At 36.1% G+C, this 17347-nt stretch overlaps 1 protein-coding gene across 2 annotated transcripts in view; it reads left to right on the forward strand.

Moving 5' to 3' along the window:
* The window catches only part of macrod2 (mono-ADP ribosylhydrolase 2), a 532294-nt gene that overhangs the window by 506664 nt on the left and 8283 nt on the right, over nt 1-17347 (forward strand). For both annotated transcript variants that reach the window (XM_079440480.1, XM_079440481.1), the window contains 3 exons: nt 2118-2213; nt 4444-4518; nt 13314-13382. In XM_079440480.1, coding sequence (XP_079296606.1) covers nt 2118-2213; nt 4444-4518; nt 13314-13382 — 240 coding nt within the window. The remainder of the gene's footprint in view (nt 1-2117; nt 2214-4443; nt 4519-13313; nt 13383-17347) is intronic.

Raw genomic sequence — 17347 nt, forward strand, 5'->3', positions numbered from 1 at the left:
AAACAGCTGCTCCAGTTCATCCTAAAGTGGCGGCTTAATACCGCTTGGTCTTAAGCAATGGGTCGCCTATTTCCTCTCCATTAAAAACATCATTTAGAAGTCATCAAGTTAATCTGAGCGCTGGTCCACCAATATTTCATCTCACAATATATACAGTTATTAAATCTTATTGCACACTCCTTTCATTTATAGCCATTTTTAGTGAGTATAGTGATTTGCTGGCTCAAACATCAAATTTGTTGTACATTTGAGTATAAAACGTAAGAAATGCCAATGAAAGTCAATGGGGCCTCAAACTGAAAAAAACTTTTTTCTTTTTATTATTATTATTTATTTATTTGACAAGTTGGCTGTTCAAATAAAAAAATGAATTTATTAATTTATTTTGGAATGGGGACCAAAGCAGGTGTACATTTACTTGCTGTTCAAAAGTTTTTTACCGTCAGTTTTATATACTTATTTATCAAATGTGATAAGTTTTACGAAAAAAAAACCTTTTTCTTCATCAAAGAATAGTAGAACACAATTTTAAGTAGCACAACTTTCTATTCATCAAAGAAACATAAAAACAATTATTTCGGTTTCCTCAAAAATATTAAGCAGCACAATTGTTTTCAACATTCCTAATAATTTGATTTTTTATTTTTTTCCCCAGCAACGAAGACTGGAGTAATGATGCTGAAAATTCAGCTTTGCATCACAGGAATAAATTACATGTTAAAATATGTTTAAATAGAAAACAGTTATATTCAGTTGTAATTATATTTCAGAATATTACTCTTGAGCCAGCCTTGGTAACAGAAGAATCTTCAAAAATATTACAATATCTTACAGACCTTAAACTTTTGAACAGTCTTCTGATTAATAAAAAGCATTATCTCTTATTGGTTTACAAACAAAGATTGTAATAAGAACAAAAAATATATATAAGAGAAAAAGTTAAAACCATAAAATGCCAGTTTTTTACAACCTGCATGTCAGAATAGCTTTTGTTGAAACAATCGTCATTTTACTAGGATTAATTTTTTTTTTTTTTTTTCACATTGGTGCCTAAGAACACTTTTTATCATGGTCAAATCACTGTAACAGTCTCTCTCGCTGCTTATTGCTTTTGTGTTAAATGGACTGCTGAATGCAGAGCGTTTTTGGCTCTCATACTCGATTTGTTAAATGAAAATGGAAACCGTGTCCACAGGACAGAGGAAGATGCACCATTTATAATAACAAGCACATTTTTTTTACATATTACATGTTTCGTCATCAATCCTACTTAATGCAGTCCTGCCCACTAAAATCCAACTACAGCCCACTAAAGTGACAGTTAAAATCCACTGCAGTCTGAGCAATGTAAAATCTGGCAAGTTTCTAATCAGCTTCAAATAAATTGAATCTTTATCAATTTCAACAAGGTCCACAAATGTCAACAAGCTAGCCAAAATGGTTTGATTCCCCACAGGATCCACCTGTAAGACAACAGCTCCAATGCAAGCCTTAATCCTCATTGCTTAAGTAACTCACATACAGACAGAGATCATAGACTTACATTCTCATGTTCATACCCAGAGTGCACCTGAAAGGACATGACTAATCAGAGGCATAAGCCATGATCAGTGCCATACATACAAATCCACAACACACACGGAAGAACATCTGCTGCATCCAGTTGAGTACCAGAGAAAGGGTCTCCGTCTCCCAGATGCTGCAAGTTTTTCCAGCCGTCCCTGATCAATTAAACGCCTACAGCAATTCCTTCAATGATAGCGAGAAAGTGAAGGACTGAAAATTTGCATTTAGTTTCCACATTTACTTGGTTTCACACTGTAAAGGTGTCAATCAAATCTTAAACTCTTAAACTTGTGTGATGGTAGAATGCTAATAGCAGAAATCCAGCAAATATATTTAATAAAACATGATTATTCTGCTTCAGTATGTCCTACTTCTATGTGTTCAACTAGAAGTAGGACATACTGAGTTTGTTAGTATTAACCCATGATACGTAGAGAACTCAATAATCTAATATTATTTCAAAGCATAAGATATTGACATTGACTGATATTGACGTTTTCGCATATATCTCCCAGGTGCATGTTATTTATGTGTGTCTCTTTGGGTTTTAGTGGAAGTGAGTCCAACAGCAAAGAAGAAAGCTGAACAGGAGAGCGAAAAAGATACCGGGAAGAAAGAAGGCAAGGGTGAAGACCCACAAGTTGCAGGTGAGATTTACACATCATTCACACACTGTTTTTTCCCACAGGATGTAAAAGGAACATGTCAATACACACAGATCGCAGAAAATAAGAGCTTAGATTTGCAGGATAAAAAAGACACACATAAAACAATGTTAAACGTGATGTTTATATTTTATCCAGCTTAATAGCAGGAGGTCATTTTAAATAAGCCTTCTAATAGCTCCTTTTCCTTCAACAAGTGTAAACACCGACTTAAAAGTTGATAATCAAAAAATCTATATATAATAATTAGCATGACCAGTATAATCTGATAGTTGTGCATCTTAATACTGGCTCCAACATTGCATCTATCACACTTCTATTGAATTGCCTAAGGTTTTTATATTGTGAATCTGATTATTCCTCACACTGATAAGGCCAGTAATGATGTATAGAGTTAGAAAGTAAAATGTATCTAAATTTGCTGAAAGTTTAATCAGATGTGAAAAGTTTTCAGGCATGTGTGACTTGATAACTATAACAACACTGATCAAAGGAGAGCTGAGGAGCTGTTATATGAAATTAATTCATAATGACAAAAGTCTATCACTGAATGTCTAATGGACTAAGTGAGACTTGTTCACTTTATGAGGAATTATGTTTATGAGAACGGCCTAAAATGCATTTTCACACTTAAGCCATTAAAAATGAACATCATTAGACACAAAATATTAAATCTTGTGGCATTTGCAAACAAATGATAAAGTGATAAAGTGAAGTGATATATAGCCAAGTATGGTGACCCATACTCAGAATTCGTGCTCTGCATTTAACCCATCCAACGTGCACACACACAGCAGTGAACACACACACACACTGTGAACACACACCCGGAGCAGTGAGCAGCCATTTATGCTGCGGCGCCCGGGGAGCAGTTGGGGGTTCGGTGCCTTGCTCAAGGGCACCTCAGTCGTGGTATTGAGGGTGGAGAGAGCGCTGGACATTCACTCCCCCCACCTACAATCCCTGCCGGCCCGAGACTCGAACTCGCAACCTTTGGGTTACGAGTCCGACTCTCTAACCATTAGGCCACGACTTCCCCACGAAATGATTAACCTTTTCTCAGCTTTTTTTTCATGTTCTTTAACCAGCTGGTTTTTAGTGGATGCACATTTTCCAGTTAGTCTGAAAACAAGAAATTGTCCAATACAGTTTTGAATAGTATATGTGTTTGATGTGATATATTGCTATCTAATATAATTGCGTTCATAATGGCATTCATCAGCCACTGTAAAGTCATTATAGGTTTCCTCCAGGAATTTACAGCTTGGAAGCCTCTATTCCTGATATCAAGATGTGAAAGCCAATTTTTTTTTTTTCCTCTTAAAAAAAAGCATTATGTTTTTTAATTGTGTATTGATTGATTGTTTTCTATGCGTGCTGAAATAGAACATTTTTGAAAAGCCTCTGTGCAGAAATTGGAAGCATCTCCAGAGTCCGTCGTGATGGCTGGTTAGCAGCTTGGATGCCAAGGAATTTTCTAATCTCTCAATTTGTCATGAAAATCCTCTTACTAAAGCCATTACAGGTTTTCAAATCTGGCATTGCGTGTGTTTAACCATTTTTTTACAAAACTCGGCAGACATACAAAGCACTGACGTCTTAATACGAGTCTGCTATCTGTGACCACACTGCCTTGTTAAACGCAGACAACTTAAAAACTGAAAACAAAAACACAGCGTTGTGTTTTCTCACAGGCATATGCTGTCAAAAAGCTGTCAGGCGTTTGAGGCAGTATGAGAGGGCAGAAGAAACAGCTGTCCTGTTTTTAATCTTCTAAGTTTCATACAGGAGATCCAGTAGTCTAATGCACTTCTCCTGCATTTGGCAGATAGTAAATGCGTTGTGTTTGTGTGTGTGTGTGTGTGTGTGTGTGCGCGCGGCACCTTAGGCAACAGATGAGCATCATCAAGGCCCGCTCTCTCCTTTTGCCATTTCCTTGATCGATTACTCAACCCAGATGAGGCTGTCCTCCCCTCAGACTCGAGGGCAGGGCTTCAAATTTGTCTCGGAGACCCATTATTAAAAATGATAACTATAATCTCACCGGCTGCCGGAACTGAATGAGGAAATAAAGGGACGGTAATTCTGAACTGGATGAATTATGAATGGAGCTTTTTGAGAAGAGAGCAAATCGGAAAGGACAATGTTATTGGATTAGTATTGTTTTTTTTGTTTTATCCGTTAATATGTTAATCTGTCTCGTTCTGTCAAGGGGAAGAGAAAGGGGGTAGCCCAGAAAAGAAGATGCAGACAGCCCAGCCTGATGAAGCGGGAAAACAGATGGAAGGTAAGACTAGTATGATTACTTAATGAAAGAAAAAGAGAGATGTACATGGCACATTCCACGTATGCTTTGGTGTCCAATTTCTTTGGTTAAAAGGATTCCCAAAAATTATTTTGTTCTTCTGTGTGAAAATATTTCTGAAGAATGTTGGTTTTGGTTCCAACAAAAACAATTAATATGCGCAGAAACGGTTTGGTACGAACATTTTTGAAAATCTTTTCTCTCAAATAGAGGTTTGAAATGACGAGAGTGTGCGTAAATAATGATCATTTTCATTTTGGGGTTGGCTATCCTTTAAAGGCTTTAGAAGATAAATCCCATGTATTTGTTGTAAGAACTATCAATATGTTATGTACATATATTGTAATTAAATATTTGGACCCACTTTATATTAGGTGGGCTTAACTACTATGTACTTACATATAAATTAATAATTTGATACAATGCACTTATTGTGTACATACATGTTCTTACATTGTACTTCTATTTTTAAACATACCTATATGTAATTACATCTGTAATTCATTTCTGTAATTACATTTATAATTACACTATTGACCCATCCCTTACACCTTAACCCACCCTTAAATCTACCCATACCACTTAACCTGACTCTAACTGTTACGGGGCTGACGAGACGTGAGACGTGCGGATCCATATGCAAGGCTTTATTATAGAACATGGTCAGAAACAGGCAGGGTCAGACAATGGCAAACAGGTATGGCAAGGGCAAGACACAGCAATCCGTGGAGCAAGCGTGGGTCGACGATCAACGAACAGTATCCAAAGGGGCAAGGCAGAGAGATAATCCAGAGACGAGAGCAATAATCCAAACAGGGAGCGAACAGAGTCCAAACGGCAGAGGCAAAGGGTAAATCCAGGAAACAAGAGCAGGGTCAAACACGGCAGGAAAACAAGGCAAGACTAAGGCTAAGACAATGACTATGGCTCTGTAGAGTTGCTATCGCTATGTGAGTGATAAACGCTAACAATACTCGGCCCTGATGCTGAGGAAGTCCATGGTTTAAATAGTGTGTGTGATTGTGAAATGAGCATCAGGTGCGTGTGATGAGTGAATGGTGACAGCTGTGATCTGTGCAATGCATAGTGGGAAATGGAGTCCAATGTGCTGTGTAGTGTGAGAGTCAATGTGGTGAACGGGTGACCTCTGGTGGTGGTAAAACAGGAGAGCATGGACCAGATTCGTGACACTAACCTTACCCGTATCCAACCTCAATAACAGCAAAAGTGTTTTGCAATACAATATGTACACAATAAGTACATTGTACTTATTTTTTGATGTAAGTACATAGTAGTTAAGGCCATCTAATATAAAGTGGGACCAAATATGTTATTATATTTATCATTTATAGCTTACATAGTAGTTTATCAAATATATATATTTAAATGTATATCATTAATAATATATATGAATATAAATATTAAATATATAATTTAATACTAAAATATGATACATCTCTCTCTTCGTATTATTATTATTCAATTCTTGGATTTTTATTTTAATTTTTTTTTTTAAACATGGTATTTTGTATATTTTTGTATAAGGTTGGCAAAAAATAAATAGAAAATGCATGGAAGGTATAACCTATTTTCTAAAGGTTAAGCATTTCTTTCACTGACCACAAGACATTAAAAATGCATCCCTATTTATACCCTATTCATGGTAAGTGAAAGTGCCACATTAAGTCTTTATATAAAGAAAGCTTACACATACATTTGTTTCACTGACCATTTGAAAAATAAAAAAATGTATTCCTATTTACAGTATACCCTATTCATGGTAAGTGAAAGTGATTAAGTCTTCATGTAAAGCAATGTTACGCATAACCAGATACACATACAATAATATAGATACACAGAGGCATGTCTGGAACATGTTTGCACATTCATTCAATTATGCCCACTATTTGTGTACACAAAACTTGATCAAAGTGTTATGTACACAGATAATGGATAACGATTCCCATTTAGACACAAGCGACAGACTAATACATACACACACACACACACACACACACACACACACAAACGTGGTAGGACCAGATGTTAAACACGGAGAAGGTGAGATCGATACAACATATTTAAGATGGTAAAGCCAAGCTCAACACCTCACCATATGGTGCTTTTAACAAAAACACGCTCACGTTCACACACAAACAGCCTTCCATAACACCTCTGCCGAGTGTTTCTGAACGCTGTTGGCACATGGTCATTAGGGCACTGCTGCCAATTTTAAGCAGGTGTGTCGGCTTGTGTAACTTATAAAGTCGAATGGTTCTGCATGTGTTAGCATGGGATCGGCTTCGGAATAAACCTATCTGCTAAATGACTGACTTACGTGGACGCAAGTAACACAAATAAGGAGCCCTCGGCTTGAGAGGCTTGTTTCGAAAGTCTGCATCAATATTAAAAACAACAAATTGTTTGCTTAGTAAAGTGCCTTGACTTATTTACTTTTTGAAATTGTGCTCGAAGTGAATCTCACGTTCGACTTGTTCACAGGCTTTTCCCCTCGACCGGCCCTGTACGGTTGACTCGATAAGTTTGTGAAAGATTCATAAATTAAACAAAGTTCTCTTAGCCTGAAGGTACCTATGAATAAGTCTGGCTTTGCTAATGGAGGCCATTTTTTCGGCCGTGGTGTATTGCGGTTCCTGCGGTGGGAGTCGATATCGTCTCTTCGCCTGCATGCAGGTGAGATTTACTGCAACGGCTGCTGAGCCTCAGTGGCTCTGAATCCAATCAGAGTTTCTCTCCACATCTCTCACTGTCTGACTGATGAAGGTGGGCTTTTTCACTCTGTCGCACCAACCGAGGTTCAGCCTGTTTCTGCATGTCGTTTTTTGATTACATATTGCAAACCGCAAGACTTATTTCGCCTGATTAAATCTGATGTTACAGTGGTAAAGTAAATCGACCAGACTACTTCAAATGATGGTTGGAGAACAGGTGGATCTTTAGATCGGTGTAAGATATCTTAAGAAAAGGGTTGTTATTGGAAAGCTTAAGGATCCCTTGTGCTGTGTAAATTGCTTCAGTCGGTTTAGAAGTGGTGGGAGAATGAGAGTTTGTGTGTGTGAATCAAACTGTAAGGTTAGAAATACACTCTAAGTACACAAGACGTGCTGATGTATCGCTTGACGATGGAAATTGGGATTTTGCTGCACGTTAAACAAAAATGTTTTTCAAATTTGATATTATATTGGTTATCATTTGTAACCCTAGACCACAAAACCAGTCGCTGGGGTATATTTGTAGCAATAGCCAAAAATACATTGTATGGGTCAAAATTATTGATTTTTCTTTTATGCCAAAAATCATTAGGACATTAAGTAAAGATCGTGTTCCATGAAGATATTTTGTAAATTTCCTACTGTAAATGTCAAAACTTAATTTTTGATTAGTAATATCCATTGCTAAAAACTTAATTTGGACAACTTTAAAGGCGATTTTCTCAATATTTCGATTTTTTTGCACCCAGATTCCAGATTCTCAAATAGTTGTATCTCGGCCAAATATTGTCCTATCATAACAAACCACGCATCAATGGAAACCTCGGAAAAGTTACCCTTATGACTGATTTTGTGGTCTAGGGTCACATTTATGCTTTGTTTGTGGGGCTTGAAAATTTATTTAAAATTAAAATTATTTAAATTTTGAATTATTAAAATTTGTATTATTATTATTATTATTATTATTATTAAATAAAAATAACTAAATAAATACAAAATTAAAAAATATTACCATTGTCATTTTTCACTGTAAAATAAAAAAAATTCTGAATTCGTAATATTATTATTATTTCACATTCATAAATTCAAAATTACAGTGCAAATTTTTATGGATTTATTTTTATTTTGATAATCACAGGGAGCCTTTTAAGGTTCTCTTTTGTTGATAAACGCTTCTCATTATCAAATTACAAAATCTCATTGCAGACTTTGCAATTTGATAAACCATATTGTGATTTTGGTTATATTGATTAATTGGGCATCCCTATAACATAATATGTAATAAGTACACAATAAATTTCTTTGTTTATTATAAAGAGAGCATTCTAGTGCATCTGTCATGTTGTTCACTTGTGTATATTTTATAGTTATATCACGTTCTAAAGAGTGTTAAGTGATGTTTCTTAAGCACTAATTTTAGAGTCACCATTAAACAAAACTAAAATATAATTAATTCCACATTAATTCGCACTTTAAGGGCACTTTGTAGTGATTATTCAGGCCTAATATATAGTGTTTGTTTTCTGTTTGTAACTGGAAATCCTCCTTATTTTGGTAGTCCAATGGTCATTGGCTTCATGTGTGTACACTTGATAGTTATCTTCATACAGTATTTCTGTTACATTAAACTGGGTGTGTTATTATTTATGTAGCTAACATTTGAAATAGTTTCAAGTTTTCACAAGTTACTTTTATATTGTGCTAGAGTAGAAATCGAGCTTATGTAGCTAGAAACATTTGCACATACTTACATGGTGTAAAGTTTGTTTCAGGTCTTAGAATTATTAAAGCCAATGTTGTGTGAGGAAAAACTTGAGAGAAGACTAAATTGAAAGGGAGGCAGAACACACACTTTCACTCCCATTGTCTTTTGTTCTCAAGCACAGTGGGCAATCAGTGTTTCTCAGCGAGAAGACGACAGCTCAGAGTTTTCATTTTGGACATTTTTTTTATATATATTTGTTCTTTTACTCGCTCCAGCACTTTGTTTTCTGTCTGATGTCATGGTGAGGCTAAAATGGAGTAGTTTGCCAGCTTAACTCTTGGATAGCAGTCAATATTCATCATTTCCTGTCTTCCATCCACTGTAGTGAGATCACACGGCACCCATTCTCAAAGCCATTCTTTTGCCCCTCCGATAAGAATTTATATTCACTCAGGAAATCATCAAAAGAAATCATTGTTTATTTAAGGGCTATGCTCACTTATTTATTTGTTTACTTCTTGAAGCTACACACGCAGGATTCTCCATGTAACGTTGCCCGGGTTTGGATCTCTTGGGTTTTTGTTTCTTGTGTATTAAATATTGATTGCGGCCAAGTTTTCAAGACTGCGATAATGACGGCATCCTAGTCGCTCGCAGCCTCCTGGAGAATGTGGCCCTGAGGCAGAAACCCAACAGTATCCGCTGTGGCCATCTGTTGCTTGTGTTGAAGTCCTGCGCATTTCTAGCTTCTCAGTTCAGCAAAACCCACCGAACAACAAAGGGAGCTGCATTTGCCAACTGCTAATATTTAGTCATCATTAGACACCATTTCATCTTTTTTGTTTATCATTCACATAATTTGATTTGTTGGCCTATTCTCATTTTGCCTCAGTTTTTTCCCCATCATTGAGGAGTATTTATTTTTCAACAGCGTGACAAAGCTGTTTTTTTTTTTTTTTTTACTGTAGCTTTTCCAGTAATGACCTGTTTTCTCCACTGAAGGGCAGTGTAGTGCGACTAAGCATTGCATTTGTTACATTCTTTTGCAGGTCTGATTCATTCTAGTAAATCTGTTAATTCAAACAGTTCATGCAAATGAATTCATTTTAAAAAATCATTTATCTTTTTATAAATTAATATATTTGGTTATATGCTACTGTTTTTGACTGACTTATGAATTAAAGTGTATTAATTTTCCATTTTATTTTATATTTAGCTTGAATTTATCTGTTCATTTATTGCTGTCACACTAATTTAGATTGTTCCTTTGTTCAAAAACCCCTTATTTGTTTTTGTGCCAGTTGTAACTAAATATATATAAAAAGATTGTTCCCTAATGTAGCTTTAATGCATTTATTTTTTAGATTAATGCATTTATGCTTTTATGCAAAGCGACCTATTGAGGAGCATCGCAAGCAGTTTCTCATATAAGTCAATAATATTTGCAGTTTACAATGGCAGATTAAAGATAAAAGTAGAGAAGGAGAAAAGATTTATTTCCTTTGTTTCTTTGTAAACTTAATTATTTAATTGATAGTAATATGTTTATAATAATTTATTATATATATATTTATATATATATAGTTTATTATTATTATTTATTTAAAATGAGCAGTTATTATAGTGCTTGTGGAAGTTATATTATAGTGCAAATTTTAGCATGATTATTTAGCAAATAACAAGTTGTTTGTAACATGGAATGTTATAGTTTCAAAGCTGTAACAGTACTTTCCCAATTGTCATGTTTCTGTTGCGTGAAATGGGAAACATTGACTACGCAAGGTGTCTGTTTTTAGTAGAATCACTTGAGCGAGGTCACACTTCCTTTCTCCATTGTGACTCTCCTCTCGATGGACCCCTGTTGGGTAGCTCCTCTGATCCACCATCCATTGAGGCTTTACATGGTGGAGAGACAGCTGGACGCAAGGGCCTTTTTAATTGGCTGTTTAAATGCAACTTTCTCTGTTCTGTTTGTGTGCCAGGGGAGATTGTGGATGTGAAGGCAAAGCTCAGAGAGCTTCTGTCAGCCTGTGGCTAGGGCTTATCACAGCACAATTAGCTATTGCCCTGGGCTCATATATTGCAGCGGTCCTTGAAATGGGCATTAGCCAAATTTTCAGCATAAATGCAAATATTCTTGCACTGTGTCTACATCCTGCCCCAAAACTGTCCTAGCACTTTGCTTTGGAGCAGGACAGATTAAATAACACAACGACAAGGACAACATGCACAGTACTTTAAAGGGATAGTTCACCCAAAAATGAAAATTCTGTCATTAATTACTCACCCTCATGTCGTTCCAAACCCATAAGGCCTTCGTTAATTTTCGGAGCTCAAATTAAGATATTTTTGATTTCTGACCCTGCATAGACAGCAATGCAGCTGATATTTTCAAGGCCCAGAAAGGTAGAATAAAAAAATAGTCCATGTGACATCAGTGGTTCAGCTATTTGACTATTTTAACAATGTCCATATGACCTTTCTGGGCCTTGAACGTGGTAGTTCTGCTGCTGTCTATGAAGGGTCTGAAAGCTTTCGGATTTCATTAAAAATATCTTAATTTGTGTTCTGAAGATGAACAATACGGGTTTGGAACAACATGAGGGTGAGTAATTAATGACAGAATTTTCATTTTTGGGTGAACTAACCCTTTAATGTGTTTTGTACATCTAGGTTAGCTCATACAATTGTAGTTCTCATATAAGAGAAGCAGGTTCAAATCCAGTCCCTTAAAAATTCTTACTAAGTTCTAGAGTCCATTTTTTAAGTTTTTGTTTTAGTCATACAGGAGTTTTTGTTATTATTTGATTAAAATACCTCATTGCCATGATCATTAATTGTTAGTAGTATTGTAACTGTTGTTGTTAATAATAATAATAATAGTAATAATCTTATTTGAATTTGTGAATTTTTTTAGTTGGTGAGGGTGCAAAAATGACTATTTAGATAGATAGAATTTAGATAGGTCAGGGCTCTGTGTGGGCCTGTCAAGTTCTTCCACACCAAACAAATCCAACCATGTCTTTATTGGCCTTGCTTTTTTCCCTGGAGCACAGTCATGCTGGAATAGAAAAAGGCCTTGCCCAAACTGTTCCCACAAAGTTGGAAGCCTAGAATTTTCCAAAATGTTTTGGTATTAGGCATTAAGCATGAAGCATAAAGATGTCCTTTCATTGTAAGTAATGGGCCTTGAAAACCAACCCCATACCAGTATCCCTCCTCCATTGAAATTTACAAGCAGGTAACATTCTCCTGGCATCCGCCAAACCCATCAGACTGCCAAACAGAGAAGCATGATTCGTCACTCTACAAAACATGTTTCCACTGCTCCAGAGTCCAGTGGTGGTATGCTTTATACCACTCAGTCCATATATATATATATATATACACACACACACACACACACACACACACACACACACACACACACACACACACACACATATATATATAAATAAGTAAGTATCAATATTTAACAAAATATTTTGACCTTCTGGTATATGGAACACACAATTATTAATGCTAAAGTAATTTGTTGTCCATGTTAAACTTTTTTTAGAGGACAAGCTTGATGGAAACCAAGCCATATAAGAGCTTTCAGGCAGAGGCGCCACCATTGTATGAATTCACACATAAATATGACCCTCTTCAGCCACCACAACCATCTGCTGATGGACCCTGGACTTCAAACACACCTGATACGACTGTCATTTGTGCCCCGGCAGAGCACCCAGAATGCATTGTGTGCTCTCCATTATGTAGTCACCTATGGCCCACAACCCTGTTAGCATCAAAGCAGGGAGAATGCAGGAGAAGAGGAGTCCTGCTCAAATAAGCTGGAAGGAGCATGGCTCTCACACTGTGGCTTTGAAGATCTTCTTTTGATCAGCGAGCTCGTCCCTCCCACAGCCCTCCAGAGGGGGTGGGGGGGGGGGGGGGTCAGGGGAGTGTGTGAGGAATATGGAGGCAGGATAAATCACAACGAATGTGAAGAGTGCTGAGGCACAGGATGCAGAGCTTATATTTGATGGCAGTTTTGTTTTGCTCATGCCTATTCATTTTGTCCCTCGCACACATCTCTCTCCTTGCAAAGGCACACAAAATCCATTAAAAATTCACATTGAATTTAGGTGCTTTAATGCATATTAAACAAAGAAAAAAAGAGAGAGAAGAAAAAGCATGGACAGTTTGTCAGGAACAGCAAACAATGTGACACACTCACTTTAAAACTAGAGCTGTGTATAGTGTTGCTTATAGGAAGCTGTTTTACCCTCTTTTCTGTTTTAATGTCCATCATGTTCAGAATATTCTCTCTGTTTTTCCTCTCTCTGTGTCAATAGAGTCAACAAAGAGTGAAGAGACCGGGGCAGACACCAGTCAGGAGCCTGGGGTTCCCATGGAGGTTCTGGGTATGTGCTAAATCAGTTTGTGTAATATACCTCAATGTCACATCTTTAAGGCTCAACACATCATTTTTACAATAATGAGAACAGTGCACTAATGTGGTGCATGCTAGCAGCAAAAACATATTTTATGTAAGATTAAATATATAATGTACATTGCCTTTTAAAAGTTTGAGATTAGTAAGGTTTTTTTTTTTTTTTTTTTTTAAGAAATTCAGCAAGAATGTGTTAAATTGATCAAAAGTGATATTAAAGACATACATTCCCTAGTAAAAAGTAATATATTTAAAAATAATATATTTCATACTAAGTATAGTTCAAATATGTTAATAGGTTTGAACTATTCTGAGTATGAAATATATTTATTTCATACTAAGTATAATTCAAATCTATTAACATATTTTCTGACATATCGCTAGACTTACGGATATTAAAATTATAATTTAACTTTATTTGGAGTACTACTTGTGCACAATGTTCATTTCTTAATATTAAGCCTAAAATGTGTTTTAATCTCACTGTTGATGAGGATTGTATGATCTTTGATCAGTCTTTAAATGAAAGATACTTAAAGTGTACCTGATATATACTTGCAGTAGTTCCACTTTAGCCCAAATATACTTCAGTTCATTTTTAATTAGACTTCAGCACTACATGCACACAATTAAAGTGCATTAAGTACAAAATTATTTGTTCAAATTTAACATTTCAGTGTTTGAATGTGAAGAACTTTGCTTTCTACAGTATATTCTCACATCTCTTTCCAGCAAGGTCTAAAGGTGAACAACAAGGTTTTCCGTCCCTTTTTTTTCTTCTGCTGTAACTTTGCGCATATAATCTCATGCCAAAGCACTTGTGGTGGGTCAGATTCAAAAGCAGACCCCACATTATGCTAAATCACTCGTTAAGTTTTTCGCAGCAGGCCCTGCTACCTTTGACAGCTGCGTCTAGCGGCTCTTGAGGTCATGGCAAAGGGGGCGCCCTCTTTTCTTGCTTGCTTTATATTTATTGTTGTTTTTTCCCTTTTTGTTTCGTGCTTTTGAATTGTTTTTAGAGTTGTAATTTGAAGCAGAGAAGAGTTTCTGTTCACAAAACAAGTCTGAATGATTGATTTATGAATCAGACTAATTTGGTTCTTTCAGCTCACCTACTTAAAGATATAGTTTGTTTATCTGTGAATAACAAATTACATTTTGGTATGTTGGTCCAACAAAATTACACAATATTGCCAAAAGTATTGGGACACCCGTTTCTAATGAACATGTTTGACTACTTTAGTACTTTCTATGAGTACAAATCTTAATGTTTAAGCATATAATGATATTCTAGGGAAATGTGTGCTTCTAATTTTATAGCAACAGTTTGGACAGGACCCTTTTCTATTCTAACAGGACAATGTCTCTGTGTAAAAGAAAAGGTTCAAAAAGACATGATTGATTCAGTCAGTGTGGAAGAACTTGACTGGTCTGCAGAAAGCCAAGTCCTGATCCCAGCTGAACACCTCTGGTGTGACTTTTAATGCAGACCTTGAGCCAAAAACTCATCACCAAACACCAATGACTTGTACATGGCTTCAGAAGACTTAAAATACTGCACACAAGTTGTATAAACCACTTTTAATGTAACTTAATGGTGCTTTCACGACCTTTTTGAAGCTTGAAAGCTCTAGTATACATTTATTTGTGTGAAAAATAGCAACCAGTGCATTATACAAAATTTCCATTGAGGTACAACATGAAGGGTGAGTAAACGATGACAGAATTTTTATTTTCGAGTGAACCATTGCTGTTAAGCTGTGAAAACGCACTTTGGACTTGTGTTACATGATGAGTTAACCATATGGTTCTACATTGACAAGTACAGCATTAAAAAAGGCTACTTTTCCCATACCTTCGCTGCTAATTTGTTTCACTGATCTGCCACAAACCTCCCTGCTCAATTCTCCACAGCGCTTTCAATGTGAACTTAAACCAAGCGACCCCATGTTCTCTTTTCACATCTTTTTAAAGGATTTTTGTTTTTCCAAGCATGGCCTTCTTGGCCCAGAGAGAACTGGAAGCCTTTCAGACCTAGACAGGACCTCTTGCTCGTACAATGGCAGCTCGTCAAAGCACATCTTGTAACTTTAGGCAAATGTGGCCGGTAATACAATGCCACTTGGCTCTGTAGAAACCCTTCCTCGTATTTCTCACTCTTCGCTTTGAGAGGGCGGAATACAGATGAGAGGAACCACTTGGCTTTTCACAGAGGAACGTGCATGAGAAGGATCTGTGGTATTTACACTGAAGCCCTCCCCCACTGGGTTTGTTTCGACTCAATACCTTTTAATTGGCTCTAATTGTTTGAAGCTTCACCATCACACAGCGACGCAACGAAGAAAAAAGCCCCGCACACAATCAAGTGCCTCCCAGAATGCTTTTCTCTTTCTCTTCCTCTCCTCAATATTGTTCCAGACAAAATATGTCTGCCCTCACCAGGCAACCTTTGAATATTTACATATGAAAATGAAGTTTGCTCTCCACATTTAGCACTTCATTAGCTCTCATGGTCTGGCTCTTTGAAAAGGTTGCCTGCCGTTGTTGCGCATGAATAGGCCTGGAATTACATTGATGTATGTTTTAATGATGAGCTGAACTCTGCTGTTACCTCGCACAAAACGCTACGAAAGCTGCACTTTGGTCTAAAATGTGGCTATTCACTTGCTAAATACAGTTATTTACATCTTAGATGATGAACACACAGCTTGAAGACCACCCTGAGCTTTTTTTTACCTAAAGTGAGATATCTGATGCTGCTTACACTGCTCATCTTTTCCAGATGTGAAGAGTTTGGTTCATTATATTATCTCCATAAACCAAACATGCCATCCACAGACTCCTCCAAGTGAAGGACGGATAGATAATGTCTTCGACTTGAAAGATATTGAGTGGTTTTACTCAACAAACCTCTTGTGAACATGTGGATGGCTGTAAGCTTGTTCTCTTGTTCACCTTTCAGCCGAGTTCTTTTCCATTATCCTCCTGAGCGACATGTGAAAACCGTCTGGCGAGGTGCTTTTGTGAGTCACTGGTTTGATTACATTGGGCCCGTGCCCCAGTTAGGCCAGGGTTATTGGTTTGGTTGTTTGTGTTCGGCTTTCAGCTGCCGGCACACTGTGAGAGTCAAACAGCCTTGAGAACCTAAACAATCCTGGTGCAGAGAAAAAGGTTATAAATGAAATGACCAAAGAAGCCTTGGCTGTGAAAAAGAGCTCGAACTCTGTTAAAGCAGCACAGATGAGTGACCTTCCTAAAATAAATTAATATAAAGTGCAGTTGCATTTGACAGTTGACAAATTCACTAGACATTTATGTGCCTGTTGACATATGCAAATACAACTTATAAAGTATATTTAGAACACACTACAATTCAAAAGTTAAAAGTAATTAGTCTTTTATGCTCACCAAGGCTGCATTTGTAATATTGTGATATACTATCACGATTTGATTGCAAATTTGAATCTGTATTATATTATATTATATTATATTATTTTATTTGACACCACTGGTTTTTGCAAATCTTCCCTTTTAAAATAACGTTTATCCCAGTTATATGAATTTATTTATTTTTTATTTTACTTTTTTGTGGAATTTCTAGCAATTAAAAATATATTATATTATACTATATTATATTTAGTGCTGTCAAATGATTAATTGCAAATAATCGCATCCAAAATAAGTTTTTGTTTACATAGTATATGTGTCTGTACTGTGTATATTTATTATGTATATATAAATAAACACATGCATGTATATATTTAAGAAAAATCTGTTATGTTTATATATTAAATATATTTATATATAATATAAATTATATGAATATAAATATATACATATAAATACATATAAATATTTTCAAAACATGCTGTATGTGTGTGTATTTATATATACTTAATAAAACACAAATATATATCATGGATAGCGCATAAACCT

Source organism: Barbus barbus (genome assembly GCF_936440315.1).
Source record: "Barbus barbus genome assembly, chromosome: 18".
NCBI lineage: Eukaryota > Metazoa > Chordata > Actinopteri > Cypriniformes > Cyprinidae > Barbus > Barbus barbus.